At 39.9% G+C, this 23,576-nt stretch overlaps 1 protein-coding gene across 5 annotated transcripts in view; it reads left to right on the top strand.

Annotated features, from left to right (window-relative positions):
• The window catches only part of tanc1b (tetratricopeptide repeat, ankyrin repeat and coiled-coil containing 1b), a 151,549-nt gene that overhangs the window by 52,270 nt on the left and 75,703 nt on the right, over positions 1-23,576 (top strand). For all 5 annotated transcript variants that reach the window (XM_036567584.1, XM_036567612.1, XM_036567593.1 and 2 more), the window contains 2 exons: positions 5,488-5,580; positions 23,293-23,414. In XM_036567584.1, the coding sequence (XP_036423477.1) occupies positions 5,488-5,580; positions 23,293-23,414 (215 nt within the window). The remainder of the gene's footprint in view (positions 1-5,487; positions 5,581-23,292; positions 23,415-23,576) is intronic.

A 23,576-nucleotide genomic window follows, 5' to 3' on the forward strand; every position in this document is an offset into this window, starting at 1 on the left:
TTTTGTCTCTGGCTTCTGAGCCCTGCCCCTCAAATAGCCCTAAACTCAACAAAGAATACCCCAAAGTAACATCCAGCTACATCCAGTTGGGAGAGGTCCAACATGCCACAGCCCAAATCTCCTGTATAGGAACACCACAAAACAGTGCCCGGGATATTGCCAGTCCTCTGGTAGAATGTGTATACAAGCCAGCTGGCTGTTGCAGGTCTTTGCTGGTGTAAGCCAAAGCAAAAAGCTTTCACTATCCGGTGGGACAGCCGTTGCTTAGTAATAGGATTACCACTGTAAGGTTTTACCCAAAATACAAGTTGCCGTTCAGTCTTCTTAAAACCCCTCTGTCCCATCGATGTAAACATGCAGTGCAAATACTGGACACAGCAAATGCTTTGGTAAGACAAATGATTATAGAAAGGCATCAACAAAGAGGAAATTCATGCCATTGACATATTAGCATTGATAATAAAGCTGTATTGAGTGACAGTGTTTTGAGAAGCTCTTCATGTAGCGCCCACGTCCTGCAATTAAAGTAACTGCTAAGTACTTCAAAACTATCAGAATAAGTGGCACACTTCTTTCTCCAGCTCTGGCCAGACTTGGCAAAATCAGGATCCAGGGGTGAAAATACGTAAAGGACAGTGTTAGCCACATATGGGCTAGTGAATGCACTTACGTCCTGGTCATTCTGAGAGGATGCCCATAGATAGATTGATATAGATATATTGTGACTTCCCAAAGCACACCCTTATCTAACTCTCCACCTTGCTTAGTTTCTGTTCCCTGTAATGGGAATTTCCCTGTGATAATAGTTCTGCCCCTTAGTTCAGAACTTCAGTTAGGTCCTTTTAGCAACAGAAAGTGAGTTCTGCAAAGGCAAATAATGTGTGTCCGCTTTTGCTAATGACAAGACCACAGTCACCTGTCATTTGATGTAGGGCACCACTGTGCTCATGCTTGTCTGGCCAGTGGCCTTTCAGGAAGGTGAAAATGTTTCAGGACCAGGAAAACTGCTGGGTATTTGAGGTAACTTAGGTCTGTAGACTGCTGGTGTCAGCCTTCAAAGTTCACTAGCTTGTCTACTTGGTAACTAGCTTTCTTCTTTATTAGAAACACCTTTACACCTAATTCATGCAGTTGTCTAATCAGCCAATCATGTGGTGTCAGTGCAGTTCATAAAACCTTGCAGATATGGGCCAGCATATTCAGGTAATGCTCACATAAACCATCTGAATGGGAAAATAAGGTGATCTCTGTGATTTTGACCATGGCATGATGTTGGTGTCACGCAGTCTGGATTGAGTATTTCTGTAGCTGCTGATCTCCTGGGATTTTCATTTAGAATGGTGCAATAAAGAAAAAAACATTTAGTGAGCAGCAGTTCCTTGTTGATGAGAGAGGTCAACAGAGAATGGCCAGAATGGTTCAAGCTGACAGAAGGGCAGCTATGGTAATTCAGATAACCGCTCTGTACAATTGTGGTGAGCAGAAAAGCATCTCAGAATGTGCAGTGTCGAACCTAAAGGCGTATGGGCTGCAGTAGCAGAAGACCGTGTTGGGATCCACTTCTATCAGCCAGGAGGCAGTGGCCACAGGATCACCAGAATTGGACAGTTGAAGACTGGAATACATAGCCTGGTCTGATGAATCTCAATTTCTGCCATGGACCCAGCCTATCTTGTGTCAGTAGTCCAGGCTGGTGGAGGTGGTGCAATGGTGTGGGAAATGTTGTCTTGCCACACTTCAGGCCTGTTAATACCAATCATCTCTTGAATACCGCAGCCTATTTGAGTATTGTCGCTGACTATGTACATCCCTTTATGGCCACAATTTACCCATCTCCTAATGGCTACTCCCAGCATGATAATGCGCCTTGTCACAAAATCTTCTCAAATTGATTTCATGAACATGACAGTGTTCTTCCCAGTCTTCCCAGTCACCAGATCTGAATCCAATAGAACACCTTTGAGATGTGGAAGAACGGGAGATTTGCAGCATGAATGTGCACCTGACAAAAATTTGTAGGAATTGCATAATGCAGTCATGTCAACATGGACCAGAATCACAAAGAAATGGTTCCAACATCTTGTGGAATCCATGCCACAAAGGATTGAGGCTTTTGTCAGTGTTGGAGAGCAGCAGACATTTAAGGAGCATTTTGAAAAAACTGGCTCTGCCATTTACATTGTGCCATATAAATTGATTGTCCTTACTAAGCCACAGTCCACCTCTCCCAGACGCACATACATAAAACACTTGTACACTAGTTTTATCTCTCATGTTCAATAGTTTTGCTTTCTAATAGAAATGAGAATGTGAAAGTAAACACTCACTACTTTTGTCTTGCCTTTGCATTTAGAAAATGCTCTATTTCTTTCATTCAGAGAATCATCTTACATTTTCCGTTGCATATTTTTTTAAAAAAATGTTGGTGAGTTTTGCAAATATACCATATATTCATAAGAGTTTATGGCTGTGGTTTCTGGTTGTGTTGCGCTTCATGGCAGGGGTCCATAGATGGCAGTGTACATCAGCTAGAATTGGTGTTGTAAATAAGGTGTTCACCATATATGCATTTGCAGATGCCAGGTCTGCAACACCAGACACCACAGCACAGCTGCCACCCTCTGACTTAACACACATTACTGCTGTTAGGGTGTGTGTACACATTTGTATGCGTGAGTGCATGTAACTCTGATGACTGTAGTGCAGCTGTTAGATAAATAATTCAGCTGTTAGGGAAACAGCAACTGTTAATATATTAGTACCTGTTAATATATTCTCATTGTTATGGCTTGGTTTACCCATGCAATACGATTACAGTGGAGCTGAATATTTTGGAGCAGCTTTTAACAATACACCCTCTTATAGATCAAAAAGGTCCCCTTATTACCATGTGCAGGTTTCTTCATGACTTTATTTGGTCAGGTCTCTGTGGCTGGGGTCTCGTGGTCTTAACGTGGTTCTTAATGATAAACAGTGGAAAATGTACTGCTTTATGGATGTCCAGGAGTGAGCTTTCACAGTTTTACAAGCTTGTATGTGTAGCACTTTCTAGCTGAATAGTTGGCATATATGGTAAGCCTATATAGCAAAAACTTTTTACTTTGTAAAAGTGTGGTGTTCTTTTGCAAAGTTTGAAGTCTTTTGTACAAGCTTTAGAGCGTTTTTTGATTACCTTTATGTCTGATAGAGAGATGGGAGAGCAAAGAAAGAGTGAAAACATAAACTAGCTTGAAATTTGGTCCAAACTCCAAAACAGCCGGAGAATTTTCTGGCCGAGCCTGACCCGATCTCAGACATAGCATTGTGTTTTGAGTCCAAGCCCAAACAAAATTCTGTCCGAAACTGACCCAGTCCGAACCACATCATCAAGTTTTAAATTTGAAATTGACTCAACAACAAAATTCTTTTCAGAACTGACCCAAACCGACCCATCATCGCCCAAAATGTTGAATGAAACCTGAGAGGATATGTAATTTAATACAATTTTCAATTTAATTACATTTTTTTAATTGTAAATATGCAATATATTCATAAGGGTCTATGGCTGTGGTGTCTGGTTGTGTTTTTTTTCTTCAGAACGAAGAACTATGAGTAGAGTATTTGAATAGACCATTATATAACATCTCCTATGATTTACATGCTCACACTGTACAAAAACACTTGGTCCAGCTGACATTCTATGTGAAACACAGCCCCTACAGACAGCTCTTTCTATGCATAGTTTCCAATAAAGCTGTTTCATTCAAAACAACACACTGCACCAAGTACTAACAGAGTAAAGTAGGTGTATGTGGATTTTGGTAGCAAATGTTTTTTTTTGCCTCCGTTTAGCTAGCCTACTTGTCTCAACCTCTACTAGGGAAGTGGTTGTGAATGTGTGTGTTTAAAAATGAATTTAAATACGGGCTAAAATCACACAGTAAATTTCTGTCAGAAATTTGACAAGGCAAAATTTTTAAAGTGACCAGCGATTTTGTGTCTGACCTCCAGCAAGACTTCTTTGTCTGAGCAGACCCCCATTCACTGCCAGCTTGAGTCGTTTGTTCATTAGTGTGGCAGCAGACACTCACTAGGCTTATGTTACGTGATATCAGGTGTTGGCATCCATGCATTTTTATGAGGTCTAGCACAAATAAATGAGCATAGTATTGGGCCAATACCCAATACCAGTATCAGTATTGATGCATCACTAAATTTAGTTCATTTTTTGTTGAATTGCAAAGGGCTGTGTTAGTTACTGTATACAAAAGAATATAACATAATATAAGAAATAAGAAAATAATCAGCTGTCCAAAATGAAGTTTGAATTCTGCTTATTAAATTGATTCTACAAACAATGCTTTCCCATATAATCTGAAATGTTTTAGTCTGGATTAAATTTCCGTTATGTGCTGTTCTCATGTTGTGTGGTTCTGATGTAGCAGAATGTTAGCCTTCACCTGTTTAATCTAAAACTCTATTTCTTTACATATAACATGTTACATATAACTTATTGAACATCCAAAGCAAAAAAACAAGGGATGTGAATTTTGGTAAATATTGTGCCCAATAACCGAGCATTAAAGTCATAAAGCATGGATTTTTTATCATATCACTCTGATCTGTAGCTTCTCAAAAATTTTGTAAACTTCATTTAGCATTGTTCAATCTCTGCTATGTCCCTTTATCAACAGCTCTGGCAATGTCAGTTAAAATTAAGTCAGTTCCATCAACTCCAGTGGCAGGAGTCAAGATTTGGAGTCCACTCCACAAAACCCAAATTTGTGCATCACTGATTTGGGCTACCAGAGCAAGTTATGCTCTTGCACCTTCATACGTACAATTCTAAAACAATCCTCAAGTTGATTGAAAAACGGGTTTACTCAAAAATAAATTGTTTTGTCGAAAATTAAATTAACTTTTTAATCATATGCTTTGGTCAAACATGTTTGTATTTATTGGTAAACTATTAATTGGTTAATCATTAACATCTCTATAAAAATTCTTTTTTGGCCAAACAAATTAAACTTCCCTTTGGCTGCACTAATCTGTACTCTCCTGAATCAGTTCACTGTTTGTTTCTTGTTTTGGGCCTCATGGAACACAACAACATGAGTGGGTAACTCCAGCATGCCAGAAGTAAAACTGTTTCAGATCATGAAATTATGGGTGGGTTCACACACATACAGTTTCTGTATGCTTCCTGGATGAAGAGGCTAATTGTGGTGGTTTCCTATTTTAGATAATGTTCCCAGAGCTTTACTGAGTGTGACTGGTAGAAGCCGGTCTCACTCTCAGTGTGAGCAGCCTGTGTGTGTTTGTGTGTGAAGCTGGATGAGCTTTACCAAGTTTGTCCCATGAGTCAATCTGATGCTTTGTCAAATCTCAGAAGGGAAAGTAGGAGCCAGCTTTCGAGCCTGTTTTTGATGCATGTCTCGGAATCCTGAAAGAGCTTCTATTTACTCCCTTGTTCTTCACCCCACCCCCCTCTGTTTTGTGTGTGAGCAGGACCCGTCAGGAAGCCCAAGTACGTGGAGAGTCCTCGAGTTCCTGCAGATGCCATCTCGTCAGCGCTGAGAAAGGCAGCCGACAGCAAGGATGGTGAGTGTGTGTGTCTGTGTATGTGTGTTTGGGGTATATTTATGCTTTTATGTGGGTTTGTGTGTGTGTGTGTTTATACACACTCTCAAAAGAGCATGTGGGGCTGACACAGATTAAGCCTAGTCTTGGACTAAATCACAGTGCCAATAGTGAATCACTATAAGAAATTAGGCTTAATCTAAATCTGGGAATTGACCCATAGTGTGTAATCTGTTTGTCCATTTTGTGTTACATTTAACACAAAACGCTGAATACAGAGTGTATATGAGGGTGTTTTGACTATTTGATTGGCTGCAAATGTGTTTACTTCTGACACATGTCTGACACGTGTGTAACACTGCGTTTTTCAGTGCTCTGGTCATCGTTGTCATATGCCCTGGAATTCGTCTCTGTGTATCTGTGTTGATTTTCTGTGGCGCCACAGTTGAAGACATGCATCAGTAGTTTATGTGTGTTTGTCTTTAAGTGTTAAAAGTGTTGATACACATGCAAATTTGTTTATTGCACGAGTTGGTGTTAGGGCTATTGCAGACTGCTCCACGCTTTCTGAGATGTGTTGATATTAAGAGGTCAAAGCCTATCGGAGTCAGTCTGCTGTGGTATTTGAAACATTTAACACGGCTTGTGCCTTTGCCTGGAGACTGAAGTGACAGGGAAGGGTGGACCACAAAGGCTTAACAAAACACTTGGGGTTTCCTTTTGCACGTGTGTGAGTTTGCAGGCTGCACAGTGTGTTTGTGTTTGTGTCCCTGTGGTGACGTTTAAACACTAAATTGCTTAAGCATGTTTCACTGTTATTTTGTGTGTGCACCACTGTACCTTTACTGTATGTGTATGTGTAATATGTATATAAATAATAAAATGGTTCCCTAGTGAGTGAGTGTGTGTGTGTGTGTGTGTGTAAGTGTGTGTAATTGACCATATGCACGCTTGTGTGCGCCCTTCTATTATGTTCTCTAGAGCAGGGCGTAGCTCGTAGGGTTTAAATGGAAAACTGTGTTATCTTTAGCAAGGGCACTGAGAGGTGCTCAGCTCTCAGTGGGAATGTGTATCTATATCAAGTGTGTGTGTGTGTGTGTGTGTGTGTGTGTGTGTGTGTGTGTGCTTGTCTTGCTATCCTTGTGAGGACCACATGTGCTCCCAATGATAGGACAACATGACAGTTTTGCACAAATGAGCACATTTTTTTGATCTTCATTTGAGCATATGTTGTTTTTCACCATAAATGAAGTTTTAAAAGAGTTTTAAAAGTTCTAAAAGTTTAAAAGAGGAGAAAATGCCTTTGGGATACTTAGGTTAAGATTAGGGTTAGGTTTAGATGTAGGTGTAGCATTACGTAGCTACATTAATATAGAAATCAATGGAAGTCCTCACAAGTAATGTACAAGTGTGTGTGAGTGTGTGAGTGTGTGAGTGTGTGTGTGTGTGTGTGTGTGTGCGTGCACACTGGGATCTTAAATAACATCAATAAAAAAGGATCAGTACAGCATTCCCTTTCCCACAGTCACTGATACGACAGCTAATGCGCTGTTTAAGAAGTGTGTAGGTCATTGGTACAGTGTGTAACAGATGAAAAATAAAGTGTAAGCATTAGTTAATAGACAGAATACTATTTAAAAGTACTCTACAAGAGTACAACATATGCATTATGAAAACTTTTATATGTGATTTTGTGTGACGCCCCTGGCAAAAATAGCTATTAAATACATTAAATAATTAGTACATTAGATTACAAGTAAAAGGAAACTAAGTGTGAGTGGGCGGGGATTATAAAACTGGAGTTAAAAATAATATTAACACATGCAGAGAAAATAAGATATAGAGAAAAATAACAACTGTGCAAGATCTGGTAGACCACCAAAACTCTTGCCGTCAGATAAACAGTACTTGGAGCTTTCTTCTTTGGGAGAGATTAGAAAATCAAGCTTCACTCTTGCTTCACATCTGAAAAAGTCCACAGGTGTTTCTGTCCTGAGAGAATGCAGTTCAGCGTTGAGTCTGAAAGGATGTGTAGCTGTCAAGAACCTTTTACTGAGAAAAGGAAATAAATGAAGAAGAAAGAAGACAATTTGCAAATCAAGCAAAGAAGCTGCTGGTGTTCTCAGAATAATGGACCGACCGCCAAACCGAAACATCACTGAATGTGTTTGGGAATACTTCGATTGTGATAAGTAGCAAATTCAACCAAATTTTAAGACTGAGCTTTGGCGGCATGGAGAAATATCCCTGCAGATCTCATTAAATACCTGAAAGCAAGTCTCCTGAAAAGAATGGAAGCTGTAATAAAGGCAAAGGGATGGATGCATGTATATATGTATGTCTCCATGTATGCGAGACAGTTATGAAGTGTGTATCGGCTATCTGATCTTTCTGAAGTGCTTTCAGCAGGCAGGCGCCAGCGGAGTGCCAGCCAGTGCCAGCCTTGACACTGGCATGTCTATGCCATACTGCTGACATGATGTCATTGGAAAGCGTCAGTGCCCCAGGGCCACTGATGAGCTCCATCAGTAGAGTGTATGACATTTGATACTGTGTTGTGTTATGTATGTGTGTGTGTATGTGTATCTAATTACAGTGAAGCTGTTGGCTGGTAGAATGCCGGTGGGCCATAAAGACTGTTCAGATGGGCGGTGTTGAATATAACATACCTGAGTTTGCACAGCTATGTCTTTGCCCATTCTTTCCACATACCAGTGCCACACTCTTCTCAACCTCAGTTTTCCCTCACGCATTGAGCATAGAGAGACACACAAACATGTTTACATGGGAGGTCTCTCATGCTGTGTGTGGTTCAGATAACATCTTCAAAGACCCCCAGCTATAGTTTATGGCCACATTGCCCACAGCGCTTTGTGCGAGAAAGAGAGAGAGAAACAGTGAATGAATGAGGATGGTAGTGAAGTAAGCAGTGCAATGTGTGGCTCTGGTCGATGTCTGGGCAGCATACACAGCACGGTGCAAAAGTCAGAGTTTATTTCATTTCCACTGCCGTTAAGTACAAATTATCCGTTTTCACTAGTTCTTATTCACTAGTTTCCAAAACTAGAGTTTATTTGAAGATCTAGAGGAAATGACACCCCTAACAACCATGTAGGACTTGGTAGACCATCAAAACTGTTACCATAAAATAAACAGCTTTCATCTTTGAGAGACAGGAGAAAATCAAGCCATGTCCATTTTTTCAGTGAGAAGACAATTCAACTTGTTATGATGTGTAGCTGTCAAGAAGCTGTTAATGAGAAAAAGAAATAGACAAAAACAAAAGATAAGTTACATTAAAACACCAAAACTGGACATTTGAGATTGGAGTAAGGTTTTATGGACTAATGAGTCTAAATTGGTTATTGGAATTACTTGAATCTTGAGAAGCAGAAAGTACAACCAATTTTTAGGGCTAAACTTGAGAGTACCTTTCTTTGAAGTACTGAAAGCAAGTCTCCCAGAAAGCATGGAAGCTGTAATAAAAGTGATTAGTGGACACAGTAAATGCTGAAAAATTTGTTATATTTAGTTATTGAGGCTTCTGCACTATTTCATGTTCAATGTAGGCTTTGTGCTTTTTTCCTGTTGCTGACTTACTTAATGGCTGTTTTGACTGGAAATTAAATAAATGACTTCTGCACAGTAATGCATGTTTAACTCAGTGCGATGTTTTTTTTCCTGCTGGCAACATTGGAGAGCAGCAAGGAAAACAGCCCATGGCATTCCCAAGACACCCTGGGGTTCCTGGGAATGCCGAGTTGTTCGGCACTGGCTCAGCCGTTTCTTTACGCCTCATCTCCAGCTTCTGACATTACAGAAGGAATTCTTAGCGTGGAGAACTAACCATGTGGAATAAGTTTGCATAGTTCAGCAAGAGCATTAAATAATCCACTGTTAGCCTCAGTGTAAATGCTCAGTAATGATGGATAATTTACTCGACCTGCTTGGGAGGTTTCCAAAGCTCCAGGTGTTCACCTGCTAAGGAACTGAATTACTGAAATACTGTAGGCACTTATCCTCTTCATTAATAAATGCGTACTAGGTTGAGTAATTTGAGTTTATAGCCAGTGTGTTTGGTGAAAGTAGTTAAGCAGCACAAATGGATGTTAATGCTGTCAGTGTAGCAAATCAGCTGTAAATGCTAAATCATAACCATATGTAATCTTGTGCAGCCAGACACTGTCCGAACATAGAGCTTCATTTAAAGTTTACTGGTTCCTGTCAAGTCCATTCAATCAAAGCACTTATGAAAGTATGTTTAATGCATGTATTAAAGTTGACCAGAAGGAATACCTTGATGATTGCTATTATCTACAGACATGAAGGGGTACAACCAGCGTATGGTATCAGTATTGTATTTGTGTGGTATTTCTACACTTTAAACACTGAAACATACTGGCTTGTTTATCAGTATGTTATTGTGATTTCATGTGAGAGATTAGGACTGCCTCATTAAGGCTGTCTAACTACCTTCTGTAAATAGCACTAGTTATGTAGTGACCTGTAGAAAGAAAAACAGCAAGTGAGCTGGAGCTGCAGGGGTCACAGTGTGGCAGCATTAATAGGGTATTGACCCTTGGCAGTGCTAACAGAAATGAATGGAATGCTAGGTGGCAACGGAGGGGAATTCCCTTTGGAGGTTTAGAATTGCATTGCATAAGGTATGTTTGGGTATGTGTCTGTGTTTGTGTGGCTTGAAGTGTGTGAAGAGTTTAGTTTCATATGACTTATTGTACAATGTGTTTTTAAAATTGAAGCGCTGCTAATGAGGAACTGGCAAAAAGTGACTTTGAGACTTTGTGTGTACCCTTTTTATTTATTTATTTTTCTATTTTTTGTGTGGTACTTGCAGTGGCTGATTTAGAATGTGTGAAGCAAATGTGAGTCACTGAGATGCAGGGAAAGGGCGCCAAGTTAAAAATGTCTTTTGTTCTGCTTTGAAGGAAGATACAGTTTCTTACAGATTTAGAATCTGCATGTTTGAGAGCTAGAGGGTGTGTGTGTGTGTGTGTGTGTGTGTGTGTGTGTGTGTGTATCTGTGTGTGTGTGCGTGTGTGTGTGCATGAGAATGGCAGATCATCAGTTGTGTGATGTACTGAACTCAGCAGCCATTTTGCAGTTTCTATGAGGGACATTAGACAAGCAGTTTATTAACTCTGTTCATGCCAGGGATCAAGAGAAGGTCTAATACCCAAGAACTAACTCCATTACAGGTTTGAAAACAAATCAGTTGAAATCAAGACATCCTGTTTGAATGGAAGCAAATTTGGCTTGGGGTGACCAGTCATTTTTCTGTTGTCCAGGAAGCTTGATTTCTCGGCACATACTGTAGCTTACACACTGTAGTCATTTTAGTTTTTGTTAATTGCCAGCTTTTGCCACTTTCATGCAGAATATTTTAGCTCTTCATCATCCCTCAAATGTACACATGCACTTATAGACACTTGTATATGATCTAGAATGGATTTAGGGTACGCCAGTGTGTCATAGTCTCTTCAGAACAGGTTGTGTGTGCATTAGTAAGGCCTGTATGAATTGCTTTTTGGTGTGTTTTGTTTGGGAAAGTGAATGTTGAGAGGAGTAGAGCGAGAGAAGGGAGAGAATGGAGGACTGTGCCCTGCGCTGGGTTAATTTGCTTCCACCCTTCAGCAGGTTTTCATTTCTGCGACCCAAACTCCTCATCAGCACCGACCAGAAACAGGATTATATGCCTGCACAGCTGCGGCCTGAGAGAGAGCGGGAGAGAGAGAGAGTGAGAAAGAGCTAAGTGAGGAATGGAGAGTAGGACATGAGAGGGAGTGAGCTCTTATATTTAATGAAAGACATAGTTGTGTGGAAAAAAATTAAGAAAAAATAATAAGGAGAGATGAAAGATAGGTTTAATATGTATATTGTCGCTGCCGTATCTGAACCTCATGACATTTTCCTTTTTTTATTTCTTTACACCATTTGAAAACGATGACAGCTGCTCTCTGCATTGTATTAACATTTCATTATGAATGGACCAACAGAAATAGCCCAAAAATATTTCGGTTAGAATTGTGTTACATTAATTTACACAAAGCTTAAATGTTTTTTCTTCCTTTGAACATGAATAAAGAGGAGAAGAGGGTTGGTAAGTGAAATAAACACAGAGAATATTAAGTATTTGAGGTTTATCTCATCTCTGCAACATGTAAATCTGTTCATTTGTGCAGATTGTTAGCAAAGGGCTGGTGAACCTAGAACCCAGGTTAATCAAGCTAATCTTTGTGGCTGTTAGATATGCACCTCTTTTAACTTAGCAGATTTCATCAGCTTCTTTTGCCAAGTATTATGAGGGGTAAGCTAAAAAACATATCATCAGTTATCTTATCTATTTCAGTGCCTCTGCCAGTTTGTGTGAAAACTTTCAAAGTTGCTTAGGTCAAACATGAGAGTAATATAGCTTTGGATACATTTTTCATTTTTCTCTTTCTCTGTTAGCTACCAAGAAGCTGATCCCCAGGCATAGTTCTGTTAAAATAGTTCTGTGTGGTCTACAAAAGCAAATTTCTTTAGTAGAGCAGGCTCTATATAGAAAGTTTTAAGGCAGTAGACAGATCTGATTCATGGAGCTGTTTTCACTAAGGAGCACGTCTTTATGGCGCAGGAGATGGATAAGCATTAATAAGGGCCAACCTTAGCACTGATATCTCCTCTTTTCATGCTGTCTCACTGTCGTTATGAGACCTCTAATTACAGCCCCTGCCAGTATATTTTTGTGGGTGACACTCTGCGTGAGTGTTTTTCTGCCAGTGGGCCAGAGTGACAACTGATCATCAATCTCTTAGTCTTTGCTTTAATGTAGAATTTAAGGGGGGGCAGTTAAAAAGGTCATCATGTTTCTGCAGTCATTCAAATGATCAGTCATTGCTGTTGAGACCTTCTCTTCTCTTCTCTTCTCTTCTCTTCTCTTCTGTTCTCTTCACTCTTTTGTACTTCTCCTCTTCTTGAGTCTCCTCCTTTGCCCTCTCCTCTTTACTCCACCCTACTGTACTCCTCCCCTCAATGCATTAAAGTCTTTCTGTCCTAATGCAAGTCTCTCTGCTGGTGCACATTGTGAGTGTGCATTTTCTGTAGCAGTTGTAAGCTTCACAGCCTCTGAGCACAGCTGAAAGAGGAGATGCTGCATTCATCAAGTGCTCATTAAAGCAGTTCCACTGTTTTGGAAAGTAAACCCAGTTCCTAATGAATGCCAACTGGCTCGCTTTCTCACGCACAAATGCACGCACACACTGGCACATAAATGGGACAGTGATAAGACAGCCTTGCAGGGCCAGTTTGTTCATACACTCCAGTTCCATACACACACTCAGACACAGACTGCTTTGCACTACAAGGGCAAGAGCTTTAACAGCCTGTAAATCACCAAGGCTGAGAGTAATGATGATGTTTTCAACCACTCCATTTTCACATTATTTCAGTCCTCGTGGCGTTGTTTTCCATATCTGCAGTCTAGGGGAAGATAGTACCTGTAATGGATATGTCAGCAGGATTAACTCTTTTTCAAATGTGACAAATCCACACAACCCCCCACTCTGTGCATAGCCACTTCCAGCTGCTGTTTCACTAGTTTTATCTGCTGCTTGCTGTGGGAAATCAAGTCAGGTTCGATTTTTCAGAGACTTTAGCTGGCTTCTGGTTACTAGGTGCCAGATGTCGTCTGTATTTCCTGCGTTTAAGAAGTGGTCTTTTTTGCTTATTCAGTGTGGTGTTTTTTTTTCAGCTGTTTATACCATAGTTGTTTTCCATCTTATAAAATGTTATAAAATGCATCTCTTATTAAATGCAGTGCACTGCTAATAGCTCAGCTAGCCTTTAAATGGGAAGTTTTATTGGGTGGTATCCATATACTCAAACACATTTATGTTTTACTGATTTGCTGTGCCTGCATATATAAATAAGGATTTCAGTTTCATATGTACCTACTGTCGGGTCACCACACTAAACAGTTTAGTCTTTTAACAGATCATTCATGATTAAGTTTATGAAGGGTGTGATTATCACTATTATCACCTGACAAGACAAACACAAATCAGCTGTATCCCTTCAGGACAACTATATGGCCTTTCATTAGGAGTCAACTCTAATAAGTGTGAAATATTCCACAACACCAGTTCGTGCACACCTCTTCTCTGGACTCTCACTTGTAATGACAGTTTTCCAGCTGGACACTAACACACATATACGCACACACACACACACATGCACACACACACACACACACACACACACACACACACACACACACACACACATGCACACACACATCATCATCAACATTATAACTTCACTGGAAAAGGCAAAACTGTTAACTTTCAATGTAAGTTAATGTAAAGAGATTTAATTCCAAGTGAAGCATTTCATTTGGAGCATTTCTGTTGGTTCACTCATCATGAAATTTTCTCACAGTGTAAAGGATGGCCACCACGTTCAAAAGATGTAGAAAAATAAAAATCTCCTTTCTTTGGACAGTGATGATCTGTACTTAGTCTAGAATATATGGGTTTTTATAGCCACTAATCACGGCCACAAAGGTTGTGTACAAAAAACGAGGAGGAAATTCAAATGTAAACATGGAAGTTTCCAAATTTCTTGTTTCCAAAGTTGCAATTTCTTGTCACTGGACGTCTTTGCGGAGCTGGAGATATCTGGTACTGAGAGTTGTACACAGAAAAAACCATGCCATGTGCTAGACAGCAGGTTGGTAGTCATTGTACCTTGTAGCAGGTAACAGAGCTAGAGAGAAAGCAGTGGGGCTGCAGGGATTTTTCACATTAGTGTGACAGGACTGGCACCAGAGCTCAGTGTGCGACAACTTTGCAGTTGTTATGTGTTAATTGAGGTTAATTTGCTCATTTGCCTGAATTGGAAGTGAGAGTCATTTCATTTGAGGATCCTTTGAGTCGGGGCATTGAAGGATATTGTTGCTTTTAATTGATTGTCCTAATCATGCCCTGATCGGCATGAGAATTTTCTCACCTTGTCTTCTGGTCCTTGATTAGATGATAATTAAGGAAATTTTTAAGGGAACAGAAGAACGTAACAGGTACCACTATGTCTTGTCTGGGTGAGAGCTCTGATTTATGTATGGCTTCAGACAATGTCAGATGAAAAACAAGGGGAGCATTCACACTTCTGTTAAAGGTTTTATGTGATTGTTAAACTGTCAGATTTTATGTATATTCTGAAGACTGTCAAGACTGGAATTTGCCAGCAGCTTCATGCACAAGTAGCATGTGAAAAGTTCTGACAAGGCTCAATATTAATGCCAGCTTATGAACAGCATGTTAACAATATAGCTCCATACAAAGTGGCTTAGTTATTTTAATTATTTCAGTTATTTCTCTTTAACAGTTGGGCCAGTTGGTATCACAGCAGCCAGGACCTTTGAACAACAGCTCTGATTTCATCTACTGTAACATACCTTATGCTATCAGTTTAAGCTGTGGTGCAAGATGGGTTGAAGCTTCCTGAGTGAAGCTGCATTGAGATCACATCTTTGTGCACCCAGATATACACACTTGTTTTTGTAGGAATTGCCTTCACTTTGTCAACAGGTGACATGATGTAACATAATCAACATTTCAACAGGACATAGGATATATTCATAACTTGAAATTACACCCATGCCTTCATAGAACCACCCTATTAAGATAGCAAGTAAACGATTTCCGATTGGCCTTGGTTTACACAACCCTTTGTCCTCAGTTCTGCTACCTGAGATTAAATCGAACATCCCTGTAATCCAGTATCGTTCAGGTTAAAAATGTATTCAGGGCAAAATGCATCGGCTTTGGAATACTTTTGTTTACCACAGGGTACAGCGATTTTTGAAAACACAATGCATTCTTCCTATAGAGAAAAACTGCTTAGTTCCTAATACGGACATGACATTGACTACAGTATGATGTATGACTTCAAAGGTCTACTTAAAGAACTTCAGTTTAACTTACAAGTACTGTCACTTTGGGACATTTTTCACAGATAATACAGCCAAAAACAATTATTTTAATAGTTTGTTCGTTTAGTTCTTTATGACTGTTTTGCATTCAGAGCTTTCTGTTTGAAATTCCAGGGGGGAACATACCCCTGTCTTATACTGAACAAAACGTATAAATGCAACATATTTAGTTTTGCTCTCATTTTGCAGCATTTTGATTGAAAAAAAAAAAAACTGTATTTTTTCATAGAAATGCATTGTGTTGCTACAGGCAAATTATGGTCACTCCAGATACTAATGTGGGAATTCTGTTTCACAACCCACCTTGGTGTTTTTTTTTTGTTATTGTGTGTAATCCCTGTAAAATCTTGCATTATTTATGTTTTTGTTCTGGGTGGAAAATCCTGCTGAGTTGTGCTGAAAAAACTTGTGACTTTAGAATACTTATGTAGTCTATGGTGGACTACACTGTTGTTCTGGCTGGTAATCTAATGTTGTCCGAATTGCTTTGCTTAGTTGGCAAACTATGAGTTTCGTTATTTAGCAAGGCTAAAAGCAGGCACTTTAAAGTGTGGTAATGGATATTGTGAGTTAGATGCTGCTGTTGGTGAAAAGTTGAAAGACTGAGAAAGTGCTATTGGTAGCCTTAATCTGTGCGCTGTTGCTTTCCCTCAGCCACACCCTGTACAGCCCGGCCAATATAACTATCAAGAGCATTACTGCACCAGAGAGACAGAACACTGTCACATGAAAGTCAATTAAGATGAGATCTGGGCTACATACTTAATCTAATTGGCTGTGGTAACACACACAGGCACACACAAACAAAGAGTGTGAGAGAGAGAGAGATAAAGCCACCCAGACCTACTATTTGTGATCTTTAAGCCTCTGTCTCCAAGTACTGAATGCTTCTGGAAGTAGTCCACAGAGAAATATTTAATGAAGATGAAGTATGTCTGGTCCTTTGGTCCTTCTTCTGTGTGTTTGTGTCTGTATGTCTGTATATTTGTATGTAAGAAAGAGAAAGGAATGATGCTGTGCTGCAGTGCTCCTATGTCATATCATCTGATGGCTACTCTGATTGTGTTTTGGAGGAAATCTCTGATGGATCGATCAGTCAGAGCTGTGTAATTAAAAAGTCATCTAATGGATGAGTCCCCAGTCCCAAACACTGCATCTCCCACGATTATCAGTGCTGGTGAGGAGAATATGGCTTAAAACTCCTGCCTCTCTGCAAGAAAGCATAGAACTTAATCAGGCCCAAACGGCCTCAGTACCCTGAGTTCAATTACCCTGCTTGAAATATGAGCCATAAATTGTTTCCCCCACCAGCCCACCAAGAATGAACAAAAATCACTGTAAAAGTATTTTATGCTCCTATACCACATTAACATGCCTTTACAACTAAGTTGCTGTTTGTCAGCTTTAAGTAACTAAGTCCTTGGTTTGTTAAAACTGTATTTAGTTCTGACTATACAGAGCTTTAAGTTCATTTTCTTGTGTCTGAAGGCACTGCAGATATAATCAGATCGGTTAACATGCAAATAGTCTTCTTTTCTGCATGTACTTTCTGTGGCTTCATTAAAGAGTTTTTATTTCGTATCACAATATATACACCAATTTAGCAGTACATGGTCCTTGAATGGATATTTGTAATTGGTAGCTGTCTGTTTGGAAGCTGGAAAACTGACTACTACGACTTTAAATGTTAATCATTTATTCTGAACATTACTCTGTGTTCTCTACGGGTGTGGAAGAAGCACCTGTTAACGGCTTGTTGCCGTAGTAACAGATGTTTTTTTCTTGAACAGAACAGGGAGAAGAGAGATTCTTCCATTCAGTCTTAGACCTTATAAGAGACAGCTGTAGTGAAATGTAGCTAGTGAGTAGAACTAGGAAGAGAGAGGAAGGGCATGAAAGCAGAAGAGCCAGTGTTAAGCTGCATGGAGATGAACAACATAGATGAACATGAGCCAATTTAGATTGCAAATGAGGGAGAGGAGAGCCACTTGGGTGGATGAGAAGGAAACATAAATTAGAGAGGAGCAAAAAGATTATCTGAATGTCTCAAGACTGGGATGAGTGGGTGTACGTACAGTTGAGGTCATAAGTTCACATACATACATGGGATTACTACTATAATTTAAGAATGTGAAATATCAGAATTGTCAAACAAAAGTTGCGCCGCGCTGCATCGCAGGATTGCCTCAGCGGCTGAGGAAACATCCGATGCTCTCATGATATTGGGCCAAAATGACAGACCTCAGTAGGCAGCATATTTGAGATATCTAAGAATTGGGACAGCCTTCTTGTCGGGAGCGTGCATATTGTGACGTAAAATGCTGTCTATGTAGAGAGCTCACTAGGTTTTGAGACACACCCAAAGTTTCTATGGGATTGAAGTCAGGGCTTTGTGATGACCACTCCGTTACTTTCACTTTGTTGTCCTTAAGCCACTTTGGAAAGATGCTTGGGTACATTGTCCATTTGGAGGACCCATTTGCACCCAAGCTTTGGTTTCCTGGCTGATGTATTGAGATGTTGCTTCAATATCTCCACATAGTTTTCCTTCCTCATGATGCCATCTATTTTGTGAAGTGCATCAGTCCCTTCTGCAGTAATGCACCCCCACAACATGATGCTGCCACCCTCATGCTTCACGATTGAGATGGTGTTCTTTGGCTTGCCAGCCTCCCCCTTTTCTCTATCCATAACAAAGATCATTATGGCCAAACAGTACCATTTTTGTTTAATCAGACCAGAGGACAGAGGACAATATCAGAGGTATTTTTTTGCACCAAAGTCCGATCATCTCTAGGAGACAAAATGCGTCTCCTTCCTGAAAGGTATGATGACTGTGTGGTCCCATGGTGTTTAAACTTGCATATTATCATTTCAATAGGTGAACGTGGTACCTTCAGGCGTTTTTGAAATTGCTCCCAAGGGTGTACCAGACTGGTGGAGGTCCACAGTTCTTTTTCTGATGTCTTGGCTGATTTCTTTTGATTTTACCATGTCAAGCAAAGAGGCAAGTTGGCCTTACTTAAAATACTGCTACAGGTACACCTCCGGTAACTCAAAAGATGTCAGTTAGCCTATCAGAAGCTTCTAAAGCCATGATATGGTTTTCTGGAATTTTCAAAGCCGTGTAAAGGCACAGCCAACTTGGTTTATGTGAACTTTTGACCCATTGGAATTTTGATACAGTGAATTATAAGTGAAATTATCTAAACATTTGTTGGAAAAATTGCTCGTCTCATGTGCAAAGTAGATATCCTAAACAACTTGCTAAAACTATAGTTTATTGACATGAATTCTGTGAAGGAGATAAATATAATTTTAATGACTTCAAGCTACATGCAGGATGTCCGCGGATCCTTAAAAAGTCTTACATTTGTTTAACTAAAAAAGGCCTTAATTTGTCTTAATGTCTTAAATCCATCTCCCAAACGTCTTAAAATGGCACAGACAATAACTACAATTTTGTTTTTATTATTGGGCATTGCATTCCACAATTTCCAGATTTCATATGCACGTTAGCTTACTGTTTTATCAGCAGATCAAAACGAAGCATTATTTATGGCTCAGAGCAGCGCAAATTGCAGGTACGTTCATTACTTTGTTTTAGCTAGTGGAGACGGTACTGTAGGCACGGGGAAATGTAAATTTAATGAAAACTGGTTGGATAACCCCAATTTTGCACCGTGGTTAAATCCAGTTCAGGGTAATCTGTATGAAGTGCGTTGCACACTGTGCAAGAAGGTCTTCAGGCTTGACACATGTGGAATCGCACATGGAGAGCGAGAAACACAAAGCGGTTTCCAAAACCCGCCAGCAAACACCCGGCATTTACCAGTACTGTTCTGTGTCTTCCACCTCAGTTCCAAAGAGCTCTACTCCATTTCAGATACCTTGGCGACGGCAGCACCATCAACAGACCTCCACTGCTACTCTTAAAGCAGAGGTGTTCTGGTATCTGCGCACAGCAACATAGCTATCAAGAATCATCAACAATCAGAGCTGGAAAAAAAGGAAGCAAACTCTGCTCCAGGTGTCGATCAGTTTGCAGAAGGAAGCTGATCAGCTTGCTGAAGAGGCTGAGGGAAAAGCTGGCACATTAATGGCACAGCTTATCACAAAATCATATGATACAAAGAAAAAATGTGTGAAAAAAAATAGAGGAAGAGTTGGAGACAATGGGTGCTGAACTCAAACATGTTCTGATTATGAGAAAATTGTAGAAAAATTTCAGAAAAAGTGATACTCTATTTTCAGTGTATGGACAGTTCCATTTTTGTTTATGCAAAACTGTTCATTTATGTTTGTTTAAAATATTGGTTCATCACAAAATATAGGAATCACATGTTTACAGTAAAGTCTGTAAATGTAATATTGGTGCCATTGTGTGCTTTTTGCCATTTTGTTTTTGCCAAAGTGGTCCTAATTTTATCTCTGAGTGGCATTAAAAAAGTCTTAAGAAGTCCTAAATTTTACCTCCTCATACCTGCAGATACCGTGTATGTGTCTATAAACTTATGCCTTCAACTGAAGGTCTGGAGATGGCTAAGAAGATCAAGAAAAGCAGAGAGAATTGAAAAGGTGGGGCAGTTAGAGGACAAGAGACCAAAGAGAGTGAACCAAAGAGAGTGAGAGAAGGGGCTTCTTTACACAGTAATAGATATGCTTTTATAATAGCCCTAGTATAACTTACTTTAAATGTCTTGGGGTAATTGTGATATTTTTATGATAGACTAATATTTAAAATACTTTGGTAATATACTAACTCATTGTGTTCATGATTGTGAAACTTATTTAATGTGAAAAATTATAGGGTGGTGGTGGTTAGAAGATGGAACATGTTGAAGAACAAAAGAGAGGTTTCATTGTACCTTAATAGAAATATCTTTCCTTAATGATCACTCGTTCTAGTAGAACTTCTTTTTTATAACTTTGAGAAATTATGATTTTTTTGTTAACTGGTCATGTTCAGGCCAGTTTATTTAAACTGAGACATTGCAGAGTGGTGGAGAATGGGGATGGGAAAAGAACAGGTAGCACTTCTCCAGGGTTGTCTGTGTGCATAATAATCTGAATGGAGGTGAAAAGAGTAATGAGATTCTTTCATTGCTCCTCCCAGCTCTTTCACATGCTTTCACCTCCTCCTCCTATTGGTTGCATAACCACAGACTCCACGCGTATCTCTCTTATTCAGAGCCGCCAGCAGCCCACATGCACTCGGCTGTATTCCTCAATGGTGAGATAAGTATATATAGAGCAGAGTGTCCATAAATGAATTATTTCTTGGTCAGTTGGCAGCAAACACTTTGAAGTGTGTATGATGCAGTGTGTGCTTTTTTTATTTGTGCTTTTTGCTGGCAGGTGGTGGAGGGTGGTGGAATGGGGTGCAGGAGGGGGATTGATTGTGTATTACTTTGATATGCATAGCTGCTTTAGTCCTTGCTTCATACCAGGAAGGGAGGTGTGTAATCAAATGGACTGTCAGTGGTATTAATGTGTGAGGCAGAGAAGGAGGTGTGACGGAAGCTTGTATGTGTGTCTGTAGTAGAGGAAATGATGATGGAATGCTGTGTAATAGATTACTGCACTACAATACTGTAGTGAGCTACAGGCTTACCACAGTGATCAAGTATCAGTTTATTTCACTCTCTGTTCACTACTATTCACTTATGAGTTCACCCCAAATCACTCCAAATGTGCTGCAGTTTACTTCATATTCACTACCTCTTAGCTCTTTGTTCATTTCCTATTCACTACTCTTCAGTCCCTGTTCACTACAGTCCACTCTCTGTTTATTCTAAATCGTTCCTGATTTATTCATATTTACCTGTTCAGTCCTGTTCACTCCTAGTCTCCTTCTTCCCACTGGGGAAACCCACAGTACAGGTCATGAAGGTGAGTTTGTGTGTGCCACAGTGGCAGTTATGCTGTTACACTGTAAAAAATGATTGTGTGTTACTAAAAGAAGTAAGTAACCAGGTTGCCTTAAATGTTGAGATTGTGAACTTCTAATAATAAATGTAACATAATGTAAAACACAGATTGTTAACTGTTAATTTATGATTAGAAGTTCAAAGATCTTAAAAATTTAAAGCAACCAGGTAACTTACTTTTTTAATTTAAAACATCAAGTCATTTTTACAGCATACACAAGTGTGGGGACAAACCTTGGTAGTCAGCCCTACCAACACAACACTCCATAGCCTTTTTTTAATGTTTTTATTTTACCTTAATCAGACAAGAATGCCATTATGATGCTAGAATAATAAAAAAATAGCTTATAAAGTAATACAAATAGTTTGTAGTTAATGCTTCCTACAGAAATAAACTTGCAGGCAATATACTGTATTTATAATAGATAAGTGAAGGGATCACATTGCGTTTTGGACTACTACTACTGTCCAGTCTCATGAAATGTATACCATTTGTGGTATATGATATGATATGATATGAACACATATTTAATTATAATGTTTAATTTCCTTTGTTATTACCTACCATCCTGCTGCCTCTCGTTTTGTTTTCAGCGTCTCTTTCCCCAGAGCAGTCCTTGTCTCCTTTTCTCATATGTTAAACTCTCTCTCCCTCTTGTCCTAATGGTCACTTTCTCTTGTGTGATAGGAGTTTGAACCTGAAGTTATTGGTTAATTCAAAGAGGAAAAAAGTGAATGAGTGAAAGCAAGGTTGAGTATAAGTGAGGTTTTCTTGCTTGTTTTTCTCTTCAGGGCAGCTGGTTTGTGATTAACTGTTTCTTGCCGGTTCACATGGCATGGCAGGCTGGATTCCTCATTATGCCACCACGTGTTCTCTGGTGGACCTTAAATCAGCTCTGAAAATACTATAACTGAACCTGTCATTTATATTACTGTTGTAATATTAACACCTACCAGAATTTAGTTATGAATATTTTATTACAAATATTTATTTACATTTGCTCATGTCATTGTGCCTGAGTAAAACACCTTGCCCAGCTGGCTCAACCTCTGTGTATGTGTGTCTTTGACTGATTGATTTGTACTCACTGACCAGTATTTTAAGCTAAACTTATTTCTTTCAGAGTTTCTTAGCAGGCTCCATTTTTTTTAAGCATGAGCAATCAAAACTGCTTATTCCAAACACAACTTTAAAGTTAAAGAAGTTTTTAACAAGCTCAGCAACAGGAGAAAGATAACGTGTGAAACACGTTACTTGTGAAACTAGAAGTGTGTGACAGCTAGAAAGACTGAACGGAGGGTCCTATTTTCCACTCATTAATATTCTCTTCCTCTCTTAGAGAGCTTGAGCTGCAAACAGGCAGCAGACAAACAGTACACTCACACTGATGACCTTAACACTGCCTCTGCATCCTCAATGAGCTTTATGTGTGTGTGCATGCTTCAAAATATGACGCTGTTCTGTGTCTCATCACTGGCCGTTGTGTTTGTGTGGTTTTGGTGGTGAGAGCTGGTGCGTGTGGTTCAGTAACTCTCGTTACTCCAGCTGACTGCACAGTCCCTTTTTCTCTTTTAGCTTGTGTCGACCCCATGAGACTGAGACACACAGATCAGAACAAACAGGGAAACACACACACTGTCCCACTCTCCCATTCTGCCAGTGTGGGAAACTAACATTTCTCTCTCTCTCTCTCTCTCTCTCTCTTTTTCTGCCTGTCTGTCTCATGCGTGCTCTGTTTCTCTGCCCTTCACCCTCTCCCTTTCCATTTCTCACTCTCTCTCTCCCTCTCTCCCTCTCTCTCTCCTCTCTCTCAGAACCGGCCAGTCCTGGCCCCTCCCCCGCCACTCAGGAGTTGATGACACGGTTGGGCTTCTTGCTGGGCGAAGGCATCCCAGGCTCTGCGCGCATACCTATGGACAACAAGAATGAAAAGAAGGTATTTAATTTTCCCTCTGCAGCTGCTGCTGCCTGAGAGAGAGAGAGAGGGAGGCAGAGGGAGAGAAGGAGAGAGAGAGGGAGGCACGGGGCGGGGGGTCTGAGGGACGAGAGAGACAGATAAGAAAGAGAGGGAGGGAAAGAAAGAGGCAGTATATACGTA

This window comes from Colossoma macropomum, unplaced genomic scaffold (assembly GCF_904425465.1).
Source record: "Colossoma macropomum unplaced genomic scaffold, Colossoma_macropomum, whole genome shotgun sequence".
In the NCBI taxonomy this organism is placed as follows: domain Eukaryota; kingdom Metazoa; phylum Chordata; class Actinopteri; order Characiformes; family Serrasalmidae; genus Colossoma; species Colossoma macropomum.